Source organism: Balaenoptera ricei, chromosome 2 (assembly GCF_028023285.1).
Source record: "Balaenoptera ricei isolate mBalRic1 chromosome 2, mBalRic1.hap2, whole genome shotgun sequence".
In the NCBI taxonomy this organism is placed as follows: Eukaryota; Metazoa; Chordata; class Mammalia; order Artiodactyla; family Balaenopteridae; genus Balaenoptera; species Balaenoptera ricei.
In genome coordinates, this window is record NC_082640.1 from 10,428,481 (window position 1) to 10,447,025 (window position 18,545).

The window sequence follows — 18,545 nt, forward strand, 5'->3', positions numbered from 1 at the left end:
AAACTGAGCATTTAGTTTTTCAATAAATTACACTCTTAGGTTTGGGGAAGATGCTGCCCCCAGCCTGCCCCTCCTGTCTCACAGAAGAAACAGAGGAGAATAATGCAGCTCTATTTGTGTGGTGAGACCCACAGACGTCCCCTCTGGACCACCATCTGTCTCTTGGATATGCTCACTATGTATCTGCCATTTTCTTCCGTCATCCCCGTTGGGCACAGGTCACGGAGTAGAGTCTTCAGAGGCTAGTTAGTTTCGTTCTGGCCCATGCGGTTAGGTTGATCCCTCACCCCCAGCCATCCAGCATACATAAAGGGGGGCGCCCTATGAGAAGCATACGGGAATGCACACAGTGACGCTGACAGTGTCTTGAGAGTGCCACCTATTGGGTGTCATGTTGAGCTGTGAGCATGCATCCTGTGTACGACCGTCCATGGGACTATGGAGACAAACAACAAAACTACACGCTCACCTGACTGGAGAATAAGGAAAACTCAGGGGTGGCATTTAAGAGCGTCCCAATTACCTCTTGGTTGTTTTTCAAGATCATACTGATCTTCGTCTGAAAAATATTTGGGTATATAGCTCGAGGTGAAAACCTACGTTAATTTTTTTTCCAAAGAGCCAAATTTGGGGAAATTATTTATTGGCTGCTCATAGTCACTTCCTCAAATTGCCCTGTAAAAACCACAGAATAGTAGAATACTACCTGATTTTAAACAAGCAACATTTAGTTTGTTTCTGGCCTCCCCCCACCTCCCTGCCCCGCTCATACTCTGTAACAACAGATAGGTGGTTCTTATCAAGGTAAGGTGAAATACACCAATATTTTTAAAAAGCTACTATTCCTTATAAGGACATGTCTGGTCACAGGCATGGCCACAGGAGGTGGCAAGAAAGCTTTCAGTGGCACAAGACAGCCTGGCAGCAAAGATAACTTCTCTGGAGATGGCATTCTAGTCTTCTCCCACCCGGTGTGGAAGCCCTGTACAGGCTGCGGGGACATTACTCAGATTCTTCACTTTGTACAGAATGGACTCTGAAGGGCCAAGGTAGGGAGGGATGGAGAGTGTCCACTCTACTGGAGAGCAAGCCCTTGGTCCTCCCTCCACCAGTCTCTCGGCTTCTCTAGAGCCCTGTATATGGATGCTCTTGTCAGTGAACCCCCTGACACGGGGGAAGATTAAGCTGACGTATTTACAGGATTCCCATTCCAATTCTGCAGTCTTGTATCCCTAGTTAGATTAGCTAGCCGTTTGCTAAGGTTCTTCTTTGAAAGATGAATTTTAAGGGCTGTTTATATTCCATATATGAATGTGCCATTACTTATTAATCATTTTCTTATTGTCTAATTTTATTTTTGGCCATGTACATAATTTTTCTCTTTCAGCTCTGATTAGTTCCTTAGGCTACGTTCTCATAAGTGGGCTTACTGGGTGAATGACAGAAACGATTTCAATGCTTTTTTACATATTTTGCCAAATCACTTTTTGAAATGTTGCGTCTTTAGTCTCACCATTAGTGTTTGAGGATAATTAAACTAGCACATTCTTGTCAGGGTTAAATATTTTTTCATCCCTGCCATTGTGATGAGTAAAAAATAGTAACTTAATTTATACTTTTAATTTCCACGGCAATCATATATATGCTTGTTTTCCATTTGCATTTGTTCTTCTATAAATAAATCAATGTGTCCATTTTTCCATGGCGGGTGTTAGTGTTTTTCCTAATGATTTATAAGAGCTCTTTCTATATTACATACGTTAACCATTTTTCCATTTGTTCTATATATTTTATCCAGTTTGTCTGTAGCTCTTTAACTTTAAATGAGGCTTTCTAATGTCTAGGTTTTAACGTTTACACAGTGTAAATCGACCACAGTGTTTCTTTGTAATGCTTTTTATTACTTCTTATGCTTTGTCATTTCCTAAGCAGAGACTGTTAAATAGTCAATTCATATCATCTGGTTTCTCTTGGTTTATTCCTCACATTTAAATCATTAATATATCTGGTAAATATTGGGGTATTCAGTATAAGGTAAGGCTGTTTTATTTATTCTCCCCAAATCAGAAAAATTTAAGCATTATACGTCCATTTCTTATTGGTTTGCTGTATATCTTTTTGGGACAGGTTTTTATAAATACTACAGTCAATTTTAGGGCTCTCTATTCTGTTCCATTAATCTGTGGTTGATTTTCATAACAGAGGCATATGGTTTTAACGGTAGCTTTATATTATTTGTTCTACCATCTAAAAGGCAAGACCTCATTTATAATTATTCTTTTTTTCCTGAAATTTACAAATGATATCTAGGGACATTAAGTTCTAAAGAAAATCTCATAGAAATTGAACACAATTTTTTTAACCTAGAAATCAATTTTAGAATATGTTTACATTTTCTTATCTTTCAATCCAGAAACACAGTGGGTCATTCCACTATCTACCTCTGTTTTTTTTTTTTTTTTTAATCTTTCTGTGGTTTTCTTGCTAACTTTATTTCAAGGTATTCTATTTGTCTTTGCTCTTATTTACAATATGTTCTTTTCCCATTATAAATTATTATAGGAAAGCTACGTATCTTTGCTGAATTCTTTTACAAGTACCAATCATTATTTTGGTTCATTCTCTGCATTTTTATTGTCAAAATTCATGTTGTCTGCTAATACTCCTATAATCCTATCTTCTTCTTTTCAATAATCATGCTTTTCAGAAGCTTCTGTTTGCTGTCCTATTGCTTCAGCTAGAAGTTCCCAAATAATGTAAAAAAGTGTTGTTACTAGCATCCTTACCTTAATCCTGCTTTTTAAAGGAACTGCTTTCAGTGTTTTACCATTATTATGATGTTGACAATTGATTTAAGAAATATACTCTTTATATTGCTAAAGAATCTCCTTCTATCTCTAATTTAGTAAGAGTTTTGCTTTTCATTAGGACTCAGTGTTAGATTTTATTGAAAACTGTTTTAGCATTTATCAAGATGGCTTTTTTCTTTTGAACTTTGCATATTATGTTACATTGATATGTGTTATTTGGGTAGTCTTTTAATGTAATATGCATTCAATTAGCTAGTACTATACTTCGGAGTTTTACCTCTAAATCCCTGAGATTGATCCATAGCTTTCTTCTTCTTTTTCTTTCCTTTCTCCCTCCTCTCCCTTCCTTCTTCCTAAAAGGTTATTTGTCAGACTTTGCTTCTAGGGTAGATGATCTTCATAAAATAGGTGACTTTCTGTATTTTTCTTTTTCTCCCAAGCAGATCACACAGTATGGAAATTACTTGTTCCATGAATTTTGAATGCACTTGTCTAAAACACTATGAGTTCCTGGAACACTTTTTTCAAGGTAATTCTTTGACAGACACACCATTGTATTGACTATGTCTTCTCAGAAATTTATACTTTAGCCTCCTATTTGTCTCTGTGAAATTGACTGCATTCATAGCATGCTAAGATTTTAATATTATCAACTATAGTTATTATAATACTGTTCTTATTTCTATTTTTTTGTGGCTTCTTTTTTAGGTAATTAGTCTATTTTGTTTTATTTTCAAAAAATACTATTTTACCTTCATTTAGATATCTGGTATATTTCTGTCATATCAAAATTATTTCTCTTTTTGTGTTTTTCCTGGGGCTGAAAAATACTTGTTCTCCTTTTTTAAAAAAAGAAATCTTACTTTACATCACTTTTTTATTATTTTCTCTCAATTAATCATGAAAACATTTAATGATTTGAATTTTCCCATGAATGTAGATCTGGTTGCATTACATTCATAGTTTTTATATGTAGCTATTCTCATTTTTATTATTTTGAAATAACTGATAACTCTAATTATAATTGCTTCACCTCAGACTTCTTACTGATTTTTAATTTTAAGACTTATTTTTACACTTCTATCTCAATTGCATCATGGTCAGAAAATGTAATCTGGTTCAGTTCTGATATTTGGGAGTTATGGACTAGCCCAGTATGTCTATTTATAAGAAAATTTTAAAAATACACTAGATATTTAAGAAGGTATTTTCTCTTTGTGATATGAAATTATAAACTCCATGTGAATTTACCTTGTTGACTATATTATTTTGTCAAATATGCTATGTAATTTCCCTTTGAATTGATCTCGTAGCTAAGTAATATGATGTCAAAATATGTAAAGAAAAAACTGTTTCCTTTGCTGAGGACATGGTTAGTCTTTTTTTCGTGCATTTTCTAATCAGAAATTTAATGGGAAGTTGGGGGGAAATATACTGTTCATTGCCCTCCTGCTTCCATGGCAGCTCTGTGTTCTCTGTAGTTTAGAATAGATAAAAATTGTGGAATGAGAAGAAATAACTTGGGTGCAAAAAATTTAACTATTTCCATTTAAGGCTTCTAGGTCAACTGTTCTGTTGGAATTAAATCAGTTAATTCATCAAAATCGATAATTTACACTCGATAATTCATAGTGTAAACCCATGTATGGCAAACTGCTTTTATGGTTAGTATTTAATATAATTAAAATGCTAAAAATAAATGATACTCACTGAATTGTAAGGTTGTAAATAAAATAATTTGTTTTTGGATACTGAAGGTTGTCGCTTTTTGAAAGATTTGGGGGGAATTAGTATTATTTCTTATGAACAGAGAATAGTAGCAAATAAATGTAAGACGATAAGTGATCACCAGAGGTATGTTGGGAGGGAAAGCAATATAACTTCTGATCTCTCTTTAGTTTCTACTCTTAATGAAAAAAAATTCCTATAAAGTATGTGATCCAACATTATTTGAGCTACCTGGTCTTCACATGGATATAAATATGTTTACAGGTACACGTGCAGACGTATTCTTGGATAGTTTCCAAAATGCATTTCTAGGGGCCAGGATTACAATGGTAAAACGACAGGCATACCTTAAAACAAATACCAAATCTGCACCATAATAACTGAAAATATTAGGACTACTGCATGAATCTAGATGCCATAAGAATTTAGAAATAAATAGATTGCTCTTTTCTTCTGACATTTACTCTGAAAGCATTTTCATTATATCTACTGTATGTATATGCATGGCAAGGGACTGCTTTGATTTAGACTTGAATTATTGATGGTATTATGTAAATGAAGCATGGGAATTATCATAATGTCCTTATTTGTTAACCTGGCAATCCATTAAAAAATTACAGCCTGTTGGACAGTCACAGCTTCTTTGTAAAAAGAGAGAAAGAAAATATGCTTTTGTGTTACTAGGGTATATTTATCCTAAAACTAATCTTTTTCTTCTCTTCACAGAGGTCAACACAAATTGCCAGGGGCACCATAGTTAAGAAGAAACCCCCCCTCCCCCAAAAGGAGCAACTCTGCACATTATTCAAAGTGAAATAATGCAATGTCATTGTATACTTCTGAATACAACAGCATAGGCTCTAAGATCAAATGGCCATGCTACAGTTATATAAATCCTGTACTAAATTTCTCTCAATGAAAATGCAGGTGCAGTTAACTCCTATCAGTTTCAATTTATAATGATTATTATCAAAACAAAGATATAAAATAAGCAGTTCGTGTACTTACCTAATTTTATTTTTAAACTTCCTAATTAGTTCCTCAGTTTTCATTTGGACATTATTTTACTTTTGACACTTTCGCACATTAAAAAATATGTCTCACTGAGAGAGAACCTTATAAAATAAGGTTACAGCTTGTTAAAATAAAGTTGAAAATTTAATTATTCTCATTTATTATCCACATTTTCTAGGGCTTGCTTTTTTTTTTTGTTTAATCTTTTATTATAGAAAATTTCAAACATTCACAAGAGTAGAAAAGAACAGACAGAATAGCAGAATGAACCTCCCTGTATACATCACTCAACGCCAACAGGTATCCAGCCCAGGCCGATTCTGTGGTCCTTTTCTCTTAATCTGTCTTTAAATCAAGCTGAACCACCAGATAACCATACATTCAAGATATATTACTGGCCCCTTCACTGTTTTCACCACACGACCATTAGGCATGATTATAACTTAGAATATCCTGATGAATTTTCAAAGTGACCTCTAGAAAAAATTTGCTTTTGTACTTTTTTTTTTTTTTAAATAGATCTTCATTGGAGCATAATTGCTCCATAGTACTGTGTTATTTCTGTTGTGCACCAAAGTGAACCAGCCATATGCACACATATGTCCCCATATCCCCTCCCTCTTGAGCCTCCCTCCCATCCTCCCTATCTCAGCCCTCTAGGTCTAGGGCTTTCTTCAGAATAGGTAAGAAGTTTTCCCAGGTCACTTTACGTAATCCAGCTAAGGCTGATTGAGTTGTTACAACGAAGTTGGGCGTAGCAATTATTTGAAGATGCCTGTAGATTTTTGAGAAGCATGAGATAATTAAAGTTTCAGGTGACTATTAGGCTTACTTTAGTGACATAATTATTTGTAAACTAGCTTGATTTGGTCTTCCAAGTGAAATTTTTCATGGGGAGGTATGGTTTGCCATGAAGGTCAGTGCTGCAGTGGTGGCCTGTTGAACCCCGGCTGGCAGGTTCCACAGCGTATCGGCTAAATCTACCTCTGCAGGTGCTGGCAGCTGCTTGCACTGCGAGCTTCCAAATTGCGGGGTTAGCAATTCTGATGATCTAAGGAGAGAGGACTTCTATACATTAGGCCTTCTACAATATAAGGCCTTCCCTGACTAGAAGTTTAAAAGTATACAACATACAAAAATAAATAAACATTTAAAGACTGTAATGCGACATGTTTTTGTTTTAATAAAAACCAAACTTTCAAATCTTCGCTCCACTGGCCACTGTACTTTGCTCCACATATAATTCTTGGAGGAAATTAAACAGCTTTCCAGCCAATTAATAAGCCATTATTAAATGTCAACGGTGTGATGAATAAGTGTGCTAGGGTAACAGAAAAATGAATATATAGTACATGGCATGGTCCTGCTTGCAAGGGTTGAAAATCTGACTGAGGAAGACAAAACCAATCTACATGAAATAACTTGAGGATAAGTAAACATGGACCGTGGTACTGATAATCTACTCCCTCCGATGAGTGTGCATCTGAATACCTGTGTGGGGTTTGTGATGTCTGAAGGTATATAACTGGGAAAATCACTAGAATTGGAGGAAAAGGGAACAGGTGGTGGAAATTCTTGGTTTAAATGTGGTCAGAAGATCGGCAAACCCAGGCTGGTTTACAGAGAAATTTAGGATGGAGTTTGATTTTCCTGAGGTAAATAAGCACATCCAAAGGTACAATAATGAATCTAGATCCCTGGCAGGGATTAAATATTGACCACGTAATATCTGGCCCAATTTGTGACCTCAGTTTGAATTCTTTGAACTATATTTACTGTGAACTTTTATAAACTATTCAATAAATTTTTTAAAAAGCTGCCTAGATCATTAAAATATCTGAACATAGACTACACCTAATGACAAAACCTGGCAGATATCGGAGGGTGAATCTCCCAGAAGTAGCAGTGATTATCTGCATCCCCCTTTTCCCTTTGTGTCTATTCACAAACGTTAGGGGAAGTTGTAAGTAACTGTTAACATATAGGAGATTCAATGGATATTTTATAGTTCTCTCCCCACTTGCTCTGTCAGCATCATCCTGCATAATATCTTTAAAGCCCTCTTCCTGTGGCTTCTGAGGTACTGGGCGCCCTGGTGTTCTTCCCACCTCTCTGGCTGGTCCTCTTTGCTGGGTCCTCTCTACCTGACCCGTACACGTCTAGACTCACGCTCTGGTTCTCTTCTCTTCTCACCATAGGTAGATTTCCTGGACGATCTCGTCTACTCAACGGCTTCAGTCACCATGCACGTGTCCACCCGCCTGGAAGGTCATCTACCGACTAACCTTTGCTTAAGACTGTTGACTGGGGCTTCCCTGGTGGCGCAGTGGTTGAGAATCTGCCTGCCAATGCAGGGGACACGGGTTCGAGCCCTGGTCTGGGAAGATCCCACATGCCGCGGAGCAACTAGGGCCGTGAGCCACAACTACTGAGCCTGCGCGTCTGGAGCCTGTGCTCCGCAACAAGAGAGGCCGCGATAGTGAGAGGCCCGCGCACCGCGATGAAGAGTGGCCCCCACTTGCCGCAACTATAGAAAGCCCTCGCACAGAAACGAAGACCCAACACAGCCATAAATAAATAAATAAATAAATAAAAATTGTATAACTTTAAAAAAAAAGACTGTTGACTGTCTCAGCCACCACTTCATCTGGGTTAAGTGGTCACAATGCACAACAGTTCAGATGTACAAAAATGTCACCTGATGTTCCTAAAGCTCGACTTAATTCCTCCTTCTTAGTGCTCATTTCGATTTTCTAGCATGACGTTATTTTTAATGAATCCTAGTTAAACTCAGTTGCTTTCAATTTTCTTAGTGTCTTCTGAGAAAACTTAGTCATTCTGGGTTTCTGTTTTCTCCCCGGGCCACATCTAAGTTGGGGGGGGGGGCTTTGTAGCTTCATGTCATTACGGAGACGGGCATCTGCTCTGCAGCTCTTCTTCCTTTTCATTAGCATCTGCCCAGAGTAACTGCACTGTCTCGTCTCTAGTCACTGGCTCAGGCTGCATCTCCCAGTGTCCTCCCTTCCTACTTGGTTCTGGGTTGTCAGGTCTGCCCAGACCCCTCTGGGTCTTCAGGCCACTTCAGGGCCTCTCTCAGGCCCTTCCTCTGCTACTCTCAGGGACGGGGGAAAATTCAGATGTTTGCCAGGTTGGCCTTCATTGAAGAATGAAGTGAAGTATTTTGACTTCCTAGTAAAGTTCCGCTGCTTTTAGTTCTTTTCAAAGTTCCTGACAAAGCAATCTTGAGAAAGAAGAAGAGTGGAGGCATCACACTTCCTGATTTTAAGCTAAATAAAAAGCTAAAGTAATCAAAACAGTACGGTACTGGCATTAAAACAGACACATAAATCAATGGCACAGAATAGAGAGCCCAGAAATGAACCCAAGTATATATGGTCAACTAATTTTGACAAGGGCATCAAGAATACATAATGGGGAAAGAATAAATAGCACTGGGAGAACTGGATAGCCACGTATAAAAGAATGAAACTGGAATCATCTTACACTATACAAGAAAATCAGCTCAAAATGGATTAAAGACTTAAACGTAAGACCTGAAACCATAAAAATCCTAGAAGAAAACATAGGGGAAAACCTTCTCGACATTGGCCTTGCTAGTAATATTTTGGATATGACACCAAAAGCTCAGGCAATAAAAGCAAAAATCAACAAGTGGGACTACATCAAACTAAAAAGCTTCTGCACAGCAAAGGAAACCATGAACAAAATATAACAGGCAACCTACAGAATAGGAGAAAATATTTGCAGACCACATATTGGATATATTTTAGACAATATCCAAATAACCAAAATGAGAAACTCATGCAACTGAACAGCCAAACACACACACACACACACACACACACACACACACACACACACACACACCAAGCAACCAGATTAAAAAACTGGCAAACAACCTGAATTGACATTTTTCCAAAGACATGCAAATGGCCAACAGTATATGAAAGAGTGCTTTCATACAAATCAAAATCTCAATGAGATATCACCTCACATGTATCAGGATGTCTAGTATCAAAGAGACAAGAGAAACAAATGCTGGCGAGGATGTGGAGAAAAGGGAACCCTTGTACACCTTTGGTGAGAAGGTACATTGGTTCAGCCATTATGGAGAACAATATGGAGATTCCTAAAAAAAAAATAAAAATAGAACTACCATATGATCCAGCAATCCCTCTTCTGGGTATATATCCCCCAAAAATGAAATCAGTACCTTACATGATATGTTTATGTTCACTGTAACATTATTCACAATAGCCAAGATAGGGAAAACGACCTAAGTGTCCAGCAACAGATGAATGAATAAAGAAGATGTGATACACACACACACACGCACACACACACACACACACACACACACACACACACACACACAGGAATATTAGCCTTAAAGAAGATCCTGCCATTTGGGACAACATGGATTAACCTGGAGGACATTATGCCGAGTGAAATAAGCCAGACGCAGAAAGAAGAAAAACCTCATGATCTCACTTATACGTGGAATCTTAAAACGTCGAACACTAGAAGCAGAGAGCAGAACGGTGGTTACCAGCGGTGGGGAGGCGGGGGAAACAGGCAGATGTTAGTCAAAGGGGACAGAGTTGCAGGTGTGCAGGATGAATAAGTCTAGAGATCCAATGTGCAGCTCGGTGACTACAGGTAATAATACTGTACCGAATCCTGGGAATGTGCTAGGAGAGTGGATTTCAGGTGCTCTCATCACACACACGCCAAAAAAGGCAACTATGTGAGAAGAAGATATGTTAATTAGCTTGACTGCAGTCATATTTCACCAGGTATGTGGGCCTCAAATCATCACGCTGTGCACCTTAAAGCATTTTCAGTAAACACACATACACAACACACGACACACACAAGTCGTGGCAATACACTGGCAGCGCCCACTCCCCTCCAGGAAGCGTCCGCCGCACCCCTCCACCCCCTGCTTCCTGCTGAGCCCTGGGCTGAGCTGCTCACCAGGACGCTCCCTCCAGCACCTCACTGCCCCGCCTCCACCAGGGCCTCTGCACACACAGCCGAGAGAGGCTGAAGCCCCCGAGCCCCCTCTCGGCACCTGCCGGGCAGCAGGCCTCCGGGCAGGGTCATCGGTGGCACTCAAACTAATGCGCCTCTGGGCTCTGACTTGCCAAGCTGCTTCTTCACGTCAAGAGGTCTGGGCCAGGGCCTGGGAGCAGCGGGGTTGGGAAGGGTGGACACTTCGTGGCAGTGGTTTTTTTGGTTTTTTTTTTTTTAAAGCTCCACACAAGTCTTGAAAACAATGTGGCAGGATAACTGATTGAAACATTAAGCTATTTTTCCTTCCTCCCATATCAGACAAATAGCCGGGCTCATCTTAGTCTTTTCCTGCCTAAGGGACTTTCACGGAAGTTGCCTGAGGTTAGCGGCGGTCCCGCCTTTGGTAAGAGCCACGCTCATTGCAGAGGTGGGGCCTGGTGCCCTGAGCGGGTGGAGGGCCTCCGAGAAATAAGGACCAAAGGAAAATAAATTCAGATTCTCCCAGACAGGGACCAGCAGGGCCATCGGCGGCTGCCCATGGGGGAGGTGGTAAGGCTGCAGGGAGGAGGGCCACCTGGAGCGTGTGCGAACCCGGTAAGACTCCTGACACGCCAGTTTCCCGGCGTCTCCTGCGCGTATGGGAGCAGCAGAGCCTCGCGACGTGTAGAGATCGTGAGGCCAGCCAGGAGATGAGTGTCACAGCAGTACCTGTGGGCAACTAACTAGTGATTACAGGCTTTACCTGATCCTTTGGTGGGTATATAAGGCCCCGGGGCCTTTGCACAGCCCTGGAGAAGGGGAGGTCTGATAATTCCTGAGTCTGAATTCGCCACCAGTTTAGTGAATGTGGGCAGAGAGTGACTTAGGCTGATAAGAAGAAAATTTAATAGTGCATCTGGGTTTGTGCATCTGAACGGAGATTTGCACCTTCTACTTACCATACAGATTTTGACAGAAGGAACAGATATATTTCACTTGTTTGCTCCCTCTTATCCAAACTGCACCCTGCTCCCCACCCTCCCCCAACTCCATCCCTTTCTACTCCCTTTTGGTGTCATATGCCAACTTCTAGTTAAAGTGTATATGAAGGGGAAAAAGAAAAGAGAAAGAAAAGAAGAGGAGAATGAAATCAAAAAAGGTAGGGGGGTATGTGGAACATTCTGGAAAAGTGTGTATCTACTTATAAAAAATGAAATAAAATGAAGGCTCTTGCCAAGACAGTTAGAACACTGTCACCTCAAATCTGCTATAGAATAAAGTTGGGCAACTAATAAACAAAGTATCTGGCTTTGCCTGTCCCTTTGGGAAGTTCCAACTCTACCCATCTTTACCTGAGATGCACTGCTGAGAAGAAACTCGTCTAGTAATTGGCTTATGAGGATAGACACCCAGATAAAGAGGCTTCAGTTGCTGTGACAAAATCACTTCATTCAGTTTTTTCTGCAGAATGAAATATTCTTCAGATAGCTTTGATATCTAAAAAGAAGGTCACATGTCAGATTAAATCAAGGAAGAGAATTCAGTGCACTCCACAGGTACACTGGGGTCTGATCAATTCCTGAACCGCTCCCCCTGGGGCTCTCATGTACTTCTTCTCCAGGACTCACCCTGACCCTGTACCAAGGTCGGATAAAGTCCTCACTTGACAAAACCTCCCCCTTTGTGCTACCTGCCCATCTCACATTTTCCATTCAAAACTGTCCAACATATGACCCTCCAGAAGCATTCTCTCCTGATAACGCCTTCCCAGGGTCCCTGAGATCTGGCTTCCATCCTTACCATTCTGCTGCCGTGGCTCTTCTGCTTTTATCCTGAGGAACCCCTCTGCTGACTTTGACTGTGTTAGCCTCCCCCCTTTCCTGTCCAGGCTTCTTCGCCTGACTTCAGCGCTACTCTCTCTCTCTTCCGGTTCCTCTTTCCATCCTGGCCCCTCTGCCTCTACCTTGTCTGTTAACACAGCTGCCCTGCTAGGTTGAAGGTGGGGCTCCTGCTTTTCTGCCTCTAGCTCTGCTCCCAGGGAGCACTGAATCCACTCCCACGGTGGCATTTGCCAGCTGTAGGTGGATGCCCGGAGATTCTACATCTCCTGAATGTTGCAGTTGCCTGGCAGGTCAGGGTCCTAATCTCCGCTTTGGTCTTTAGAGTGAGCAGATTTATCACAAGGAAGGGAAGGACTGCCTGTATATTAAACTCAATATTTCCATGTGCTTAAAGAAGTAGAACAGGAAGGGACTAAATAAAACAATGGCAGATCTATGACCAGCTAGGGGTTGGAGATGTTTGGGCCACACTCATAACAGTCAGGGGGTGTCCAAGGGCAGTTACTGTGTTTCTTGTGGGCTTAGCCACCGTCAGACAAAAGGCAGAGTTTAGAGACTCAGCAGTAATAGGTGATCCATCTTTGAACCCATTATGACATTTCTTCTATGATTTCATACACTATTGACTACCCTGATAGTACATATTCATTTATAATATGCATTTTAGAGGCCACCTAGTGAAAATCCTTCACTTTACACAGGGGAAAATAAGGGTGCTGACACATGAAGCGATTTTCTCAAGGTCAAACACCTAGAAAGAGAGAAAGAGCCAGAGTGGGGCACGGACAGAGGCCTGTGATCTCTCCATAGCACTAATTTATCAGAGTTCCATACACCTGGGAGAAGCCCTAAAGCCGACTGCCCCTTCTAGAAACAGCTGAAACACGCCTACCAATAGCACGAGATATTCTCCAAGAGGGAATTTTCCTTTGCGGCTTTTCTTGATGGTTCCTCATGGCCATGACAGAACATATAGACTGTCATCTTCACTGCATATATGCTCAGTAATGCTACAATCTGATTCTGATACCTAATTATGTCTTCTCAAAATTTGGGGTACAGAAAGCATAGACTTTAGAGGATTTTGAAAACTTTTTTTTTCAGCTATAATGGAAGATCTCAGATACATGGAAATTTGCATCGTCAAATGCCAGCATTTTAGTAGGCTGTAGAAACCAATGACTAGTCTCCTTACTACACAAGGTCTCCATCATATTTTATACTATTTTTATCATAGAAATTTGTTTACAAAATTTATGGCTATTTGAATAGCACCGTCCCTGAGATGTTTTATTGAAAAGGTTTGCAATCTCATAAAAACAGATGAAACAATATATCAGTTATCAATTGTCTGTTTAACTCGGTTATCGTGGAATTCCCAGAGATCCGTACTAGTAAACAAATCTGTTCGTTTACATACCTGTTTTGAAAAAATTGCCAAATCACATGCTTCTTTTTCTGAAATTGCTTTTGAGTCTTTATCACTCTTCATCCTGATGTTACAGGATTCCTCAAATTTTGCGGGATGGGAATACAAAGTGTGAGTATTTCTTGCTACTTCTGTCGGTGTTGCAACCGCTTTTTGATTTTTAAAAGAAGACATCCTGTCCTTCCTTAACTGCTGCCCCCTCCTGTAGCCCCGGTATTTGCTCTGAATGAACACCGCTGCTTTATCTTCTTTTTCCTGGGCTTGCATTGCCGGTTCGATTTGCCTCTCTTGGACCGTCCCATGCCTCACAGGGTTCCTCTGATGACTGCACACTGGGGCATTCTGGGTGACCACAGACGTCTTCTTTTCTTTTTCCTTGCTATTTGCATCTTGGCAAACCGACCTCTGGCTAAGACTAGGTTCTAAAGTTTTTTTAAAAGAAGGCTGCTTAGGAGCTGAGGTCTCCTCCGCTAACCAAAGTCCTGGGTAGCTTGGCCTTTCTGATATGGCCTTCCTTTCTAGATATGCTGCTTTTGAGTCTTCGAAATTCCTTTCCTCTGTGTACCACTGATAATAATTCTGGACCACAGTGTCCTCCTTTTCCATTTTCCTTATCTTACTATTTTCTTCCAAGTCTTTCATATACTTCTTATTGGTGTTTACTTCTGCCCAAGCGTCCCCCACCAGATACAATTCTTGCTTAGCCTCTTCCTCATACACGTTGTTCATTTTTTTCGGGGTCTGATATCCTCTGTTGTTACTTTCCATAGCATTCGTGGATTCCCCCTCAGCTCTGAAAGTAGAAGTCTTCACTACAGATGTACTTCCCTTATTATTTGGAGCTGGAATGACTGTTTCATTAGTAGACACTGCATTCTCTGTCTGTTTCTTCACAAAAGATTCCCTGTGTAAAATATATTGCATCGGAATATATGATACTAAACTAGAGTTTATTACCTTGTTTGGCAATAGCACATGTTACATTATGTTGGGAGAAAAGCAAAAGGGACAAAAAAGCTCAAAATAAAAACTTATCAAGTCACAATAATTGAGTATTTCCCCAAAATGTCCTCTCTAGCGACAACTGTGATGGCTACTCAAATAATGAGAAAACTAGCTTCAAATTAGAGTGAGAAATATCCTAGCATAATTTCACTTACTGAGGTATCAAAATCCTAGGAATTTAATCACTTCAAGATATGTCCTCTTCCAAGAAATTATCTTTTTTGCTTCATTCAGGATTGTATTTCTTCCAAAAGTAGCAGAGGGTACAGAGTAGTGGGAAAAGATGATTATAGTACATTTATTACATTAAGAAAACAAGGAAAAAAACCACATTTTCCTCTTTCAGAATTTTCTGTGATAGCCATCATTTGTTAGTATTTGTCACAATTCTGAAAGATTTGAGAAGAGCTAAAATAATAAAAAGCTAGAAGGTGATGTAGGAACAAACATAATGTTGGGTGTTCAGTTAGTGAGGGCATACATTTAAAAATACTCTCATCGAGTCCCTAGATTATTAAAACATATTGTAACTCAGCAGAAATCTTTGAATCTCTTGGTAGCCTTTTGTTTCTTTAAGAAGTCATTTTGCTTTTTAGAGACATGAAAAAAGTTGGTTACTTAGTTTTACATTTTATTAAAGTGTCACCTTCTCTTGTAAACTAGCAATTTTATATACAATGGTGAAAAAACACTGGCTGTTAAATTTGTTTCAGCTTCAAGACATTAAGATTAAATAAGAAATTAAAAAAAAAAAAAAGATATGTCCTTTTCCAAACAAAGTACCTACAGTAAGGAGATGTGGAAACTATATCCACATTTGAGATCAGTAAGTAGGGTATGTTCACTAGGTTGGCGTGCTGTACTTTGATAAGCTCTAAGTCTACGGATCACAGAAAATATCTTACAAAATTCAAGGAAAAGCAGTGTCCCTGCTATGGTTCATGATCTTGTAATACGTTGGCCAAAATTTCACAGTTGTTCCTTTATTAATACCCTTTTGAAAGGATAGTTGGAATGATTTCCCCTTAACTTGAAGATAAGATCTTCTTCGAGGAGGAAAGTGTGGTCATCTGAGTGAAATGCCAACAAACTCTCAAATAGGATAAAGAACACAAAAGTGGCCACGGGGTGTCGCTGACATTTGATGCATCACTGTTAGAAACCTGGTTAGGTACGAGAAAGACTGTGGACTTTTATTTTTTTAATTTTTATTGGAATATAATTGCTTTACAATGTTGTGTTAGTTTCTACTGTACAGCAAAGTGAATCAGCTATATATATATATATATCCCCTGCTTTTTGGATTTCCTTCCCATTTAGGTCACCACAGAGCACTGAGTAGAGTTCCCTGTGCTATACAGCAGGTTCTCATTAGTTATCGATTTTATACATAGTAGGCTATATATATCAATCCCATTCTCCCAATTCATCCTACCCCTCCTTCTCCCCTTGGTATCCATAAGTTTGTTCTCTACATCTGTGTCTCTATTTCTGCTTTGCAAATAAGTTCATCTGTACCATTTTTCTAGGTTCCACATATAAGCAATATTATATGATACTTGTTTTTTTCTTTCTGACTTACTTCACTCTGTATGACAGTCTCTAGGTCTATCCACGTCTCTGTGAATGGCACCATTTCATTCCTTTTTATGGCTGAGTAATATTACATTGTATATGTGTACCACATCTTGTTTACTGTGGACTTTATTTTGTGACTTTCCAGATGTGAAAAATCTATACTGTCAAGATGGTATAAGAATGAACATTATTTTACCTTTTATTTTCAAAGTTTTTCTTGTAGTCAAATTCCTGATCTTGAGTCTGAATGGTTTTTGCTGCTGTGTTTTTCGTGTTAACAATTTCTTTCCTTTGTTTCCTGGCTAGATGTCCTCTTGCAGCTGAAACATATAAGGCCCAGAGCAGTGTTAATTATAATAAATAAAAAGCATTACTTTAATGGGTAGAAACAAATGGCTTTTGACCATCAGTGTCAAAGAGGAAAATGAAATTAAAGACTCCAAATAGAACAGGTTCGAAAAAATATGGGAATCATTAACAAGACTCTTCCAGACGACAAGCTTTAGCAAGAAAATAATTAAAGTAACTTTCGTATTAAGGGGAGTATTAAGATGAAACTAAAATGATAGAGATGAACTAAGTTGATGAAAAAGACAACATGTACTCACTCATTTGCTTAAAATCTGCTAATGCTTATGTTTCTTTTATTTCTGCCATGCTCAGCTATTCATGGGAGAAAACCCCTATTATCTAAGTATATGGTTTGGACCTTTCGGCCAATTATTCTTGGAGCCAGATATATTTCAGAATTCAGATTTAAACCTTTTAAAAAAAAATTTTAGAAAAGTAATTCAGAACAGATAACATATATTCTGTAAAATTCCCCATGGTAAGTCAGCATTCCATAGTCAAACACATGAATATTTCTCCAGAAAAACACACGATTCTTACCGAGTGGGATGAATAAAGGACTGTGAATATTAGGTCATGTTTCACTTCCAAATGAGTTATGAAAAAACCTCTTTTTTCAGTGCTTTATGAAGTTTGGAATTGTGGATAAAGAATTAAATCCCAAATTGCAGGGTTTGCATTTTTGATGTCCCAGTGAGAAGTGAAGGGCTTAAAATTCCAAAAGATGATGATGAGCTCTTATGGATTGACAAATTGGACTGGACCTTGAACTGAATCTTTTGAATGCCAGTCAGCTACTCTGCCCACCACATCAGTGTTCTTCAGAATGTAGGTTGCAAATAAATAGTGGATCATAAAATCGACTTAGTGGGCCAAATCTAACATCTAGAAATTAAATGGAATAAACCAGAATAGAAAAGTATCAGAATGCAGTGCTTGTAGTATGTGTGTGTATCAGGTTACAGAGTAAAATACATTTTTTGTTATAGGTATCTAGTCAAAAGTTTTTGAAAGATATTGTATTAAGCCATGCTGGGTTCTAAATTTAGCTTTTTATAGAAAAATGGAAAGTGAAATCCAAAGTCTATTAATACATTTAATAAAAACTTGTGAAACATGATTATAAATATTATTTCCCTACAGTTAACAGAAAGAAATGGATGCCCTTTAGCAGAATGAGATTTCATTAAGTTGTCAAAAATTATGGCAAGTGTAACCTTTGGAATAAAGTAGGGAAAATGTTATTGTCCAATGGGTTATAATAATATGATTCTTGAGATCTACAATTAATTCAGTCACTTGCTGTATCTTGCACAATACGTCAATTGTGTTTCATAGTGACAGAAAATTTAAAAATTATTTTCTTTAAAACAAAACATTTATTCAGATATTAAAAGTGTCAGTCACTACAACAATCATTCAGCTTTAGCATAGAGAAAGTATCAAGGTAACAGAGTTTGGAATTAAACACGAAAGCTACATAAGAATTGGAGGTAAGATTTGATTTCATGCACACATCTAAACACAGCATTATGTTTTGTTACACAGTGAGATGGTCTGAGTTATTACCTGACTGTATTATTATAGCGCTCTCTTTCCTTTTCTTCTGTATTTTTTGGTATCTTCTTGAACCCAAGAATCCTCTGACACAGGCTTGAATCAAAATAAGCTTGTCGATGGCTTCCTTTCGCATTAAATTTAACTGTTCCACATGATAATACTTAAGGAACACCTTAAAAGAATTAAAATAAAACACAATAAAACTACGGTGTG

The 18,545-nt window shown here is 38.7% G+C and overlaps 1 protein-coding gene across 1 annotated transcript in view; it reads right to left on the reverse strand.

Moving 5' to 3' along the window:
• Positions 1 to 18,545, reverse strand: part of MYO3A (myosin IIIA) — a 184,318-nt gene that overhangs the window by 19,288 nt on the left and 146,485 nt on the right. The window contains exons 27-30 of the mRNA XM_059909139.1: positions 18,342 to 18,504; positions 16,618 to 16,741; positions 13,830 to 14,742; positions 11,921 to 12,065 (exon numbers count right to left, since the gene is read on the reverse strand). Coding sequence (XP_059765122.1) covers positions 11,921 to 12,065; positions 13,830 to 14,742; positions 16,618 to 16,741; positions 18,342 to 18,504 — 1,345 coding nt within the window. The remainder of the gene's footprint in view (positions 1 to 11,920; positions 12,066 to 13,829; positions 14,743 to 16,617; positions 16,742 to 18,341; positions 18,505 to 18,545) is intronic.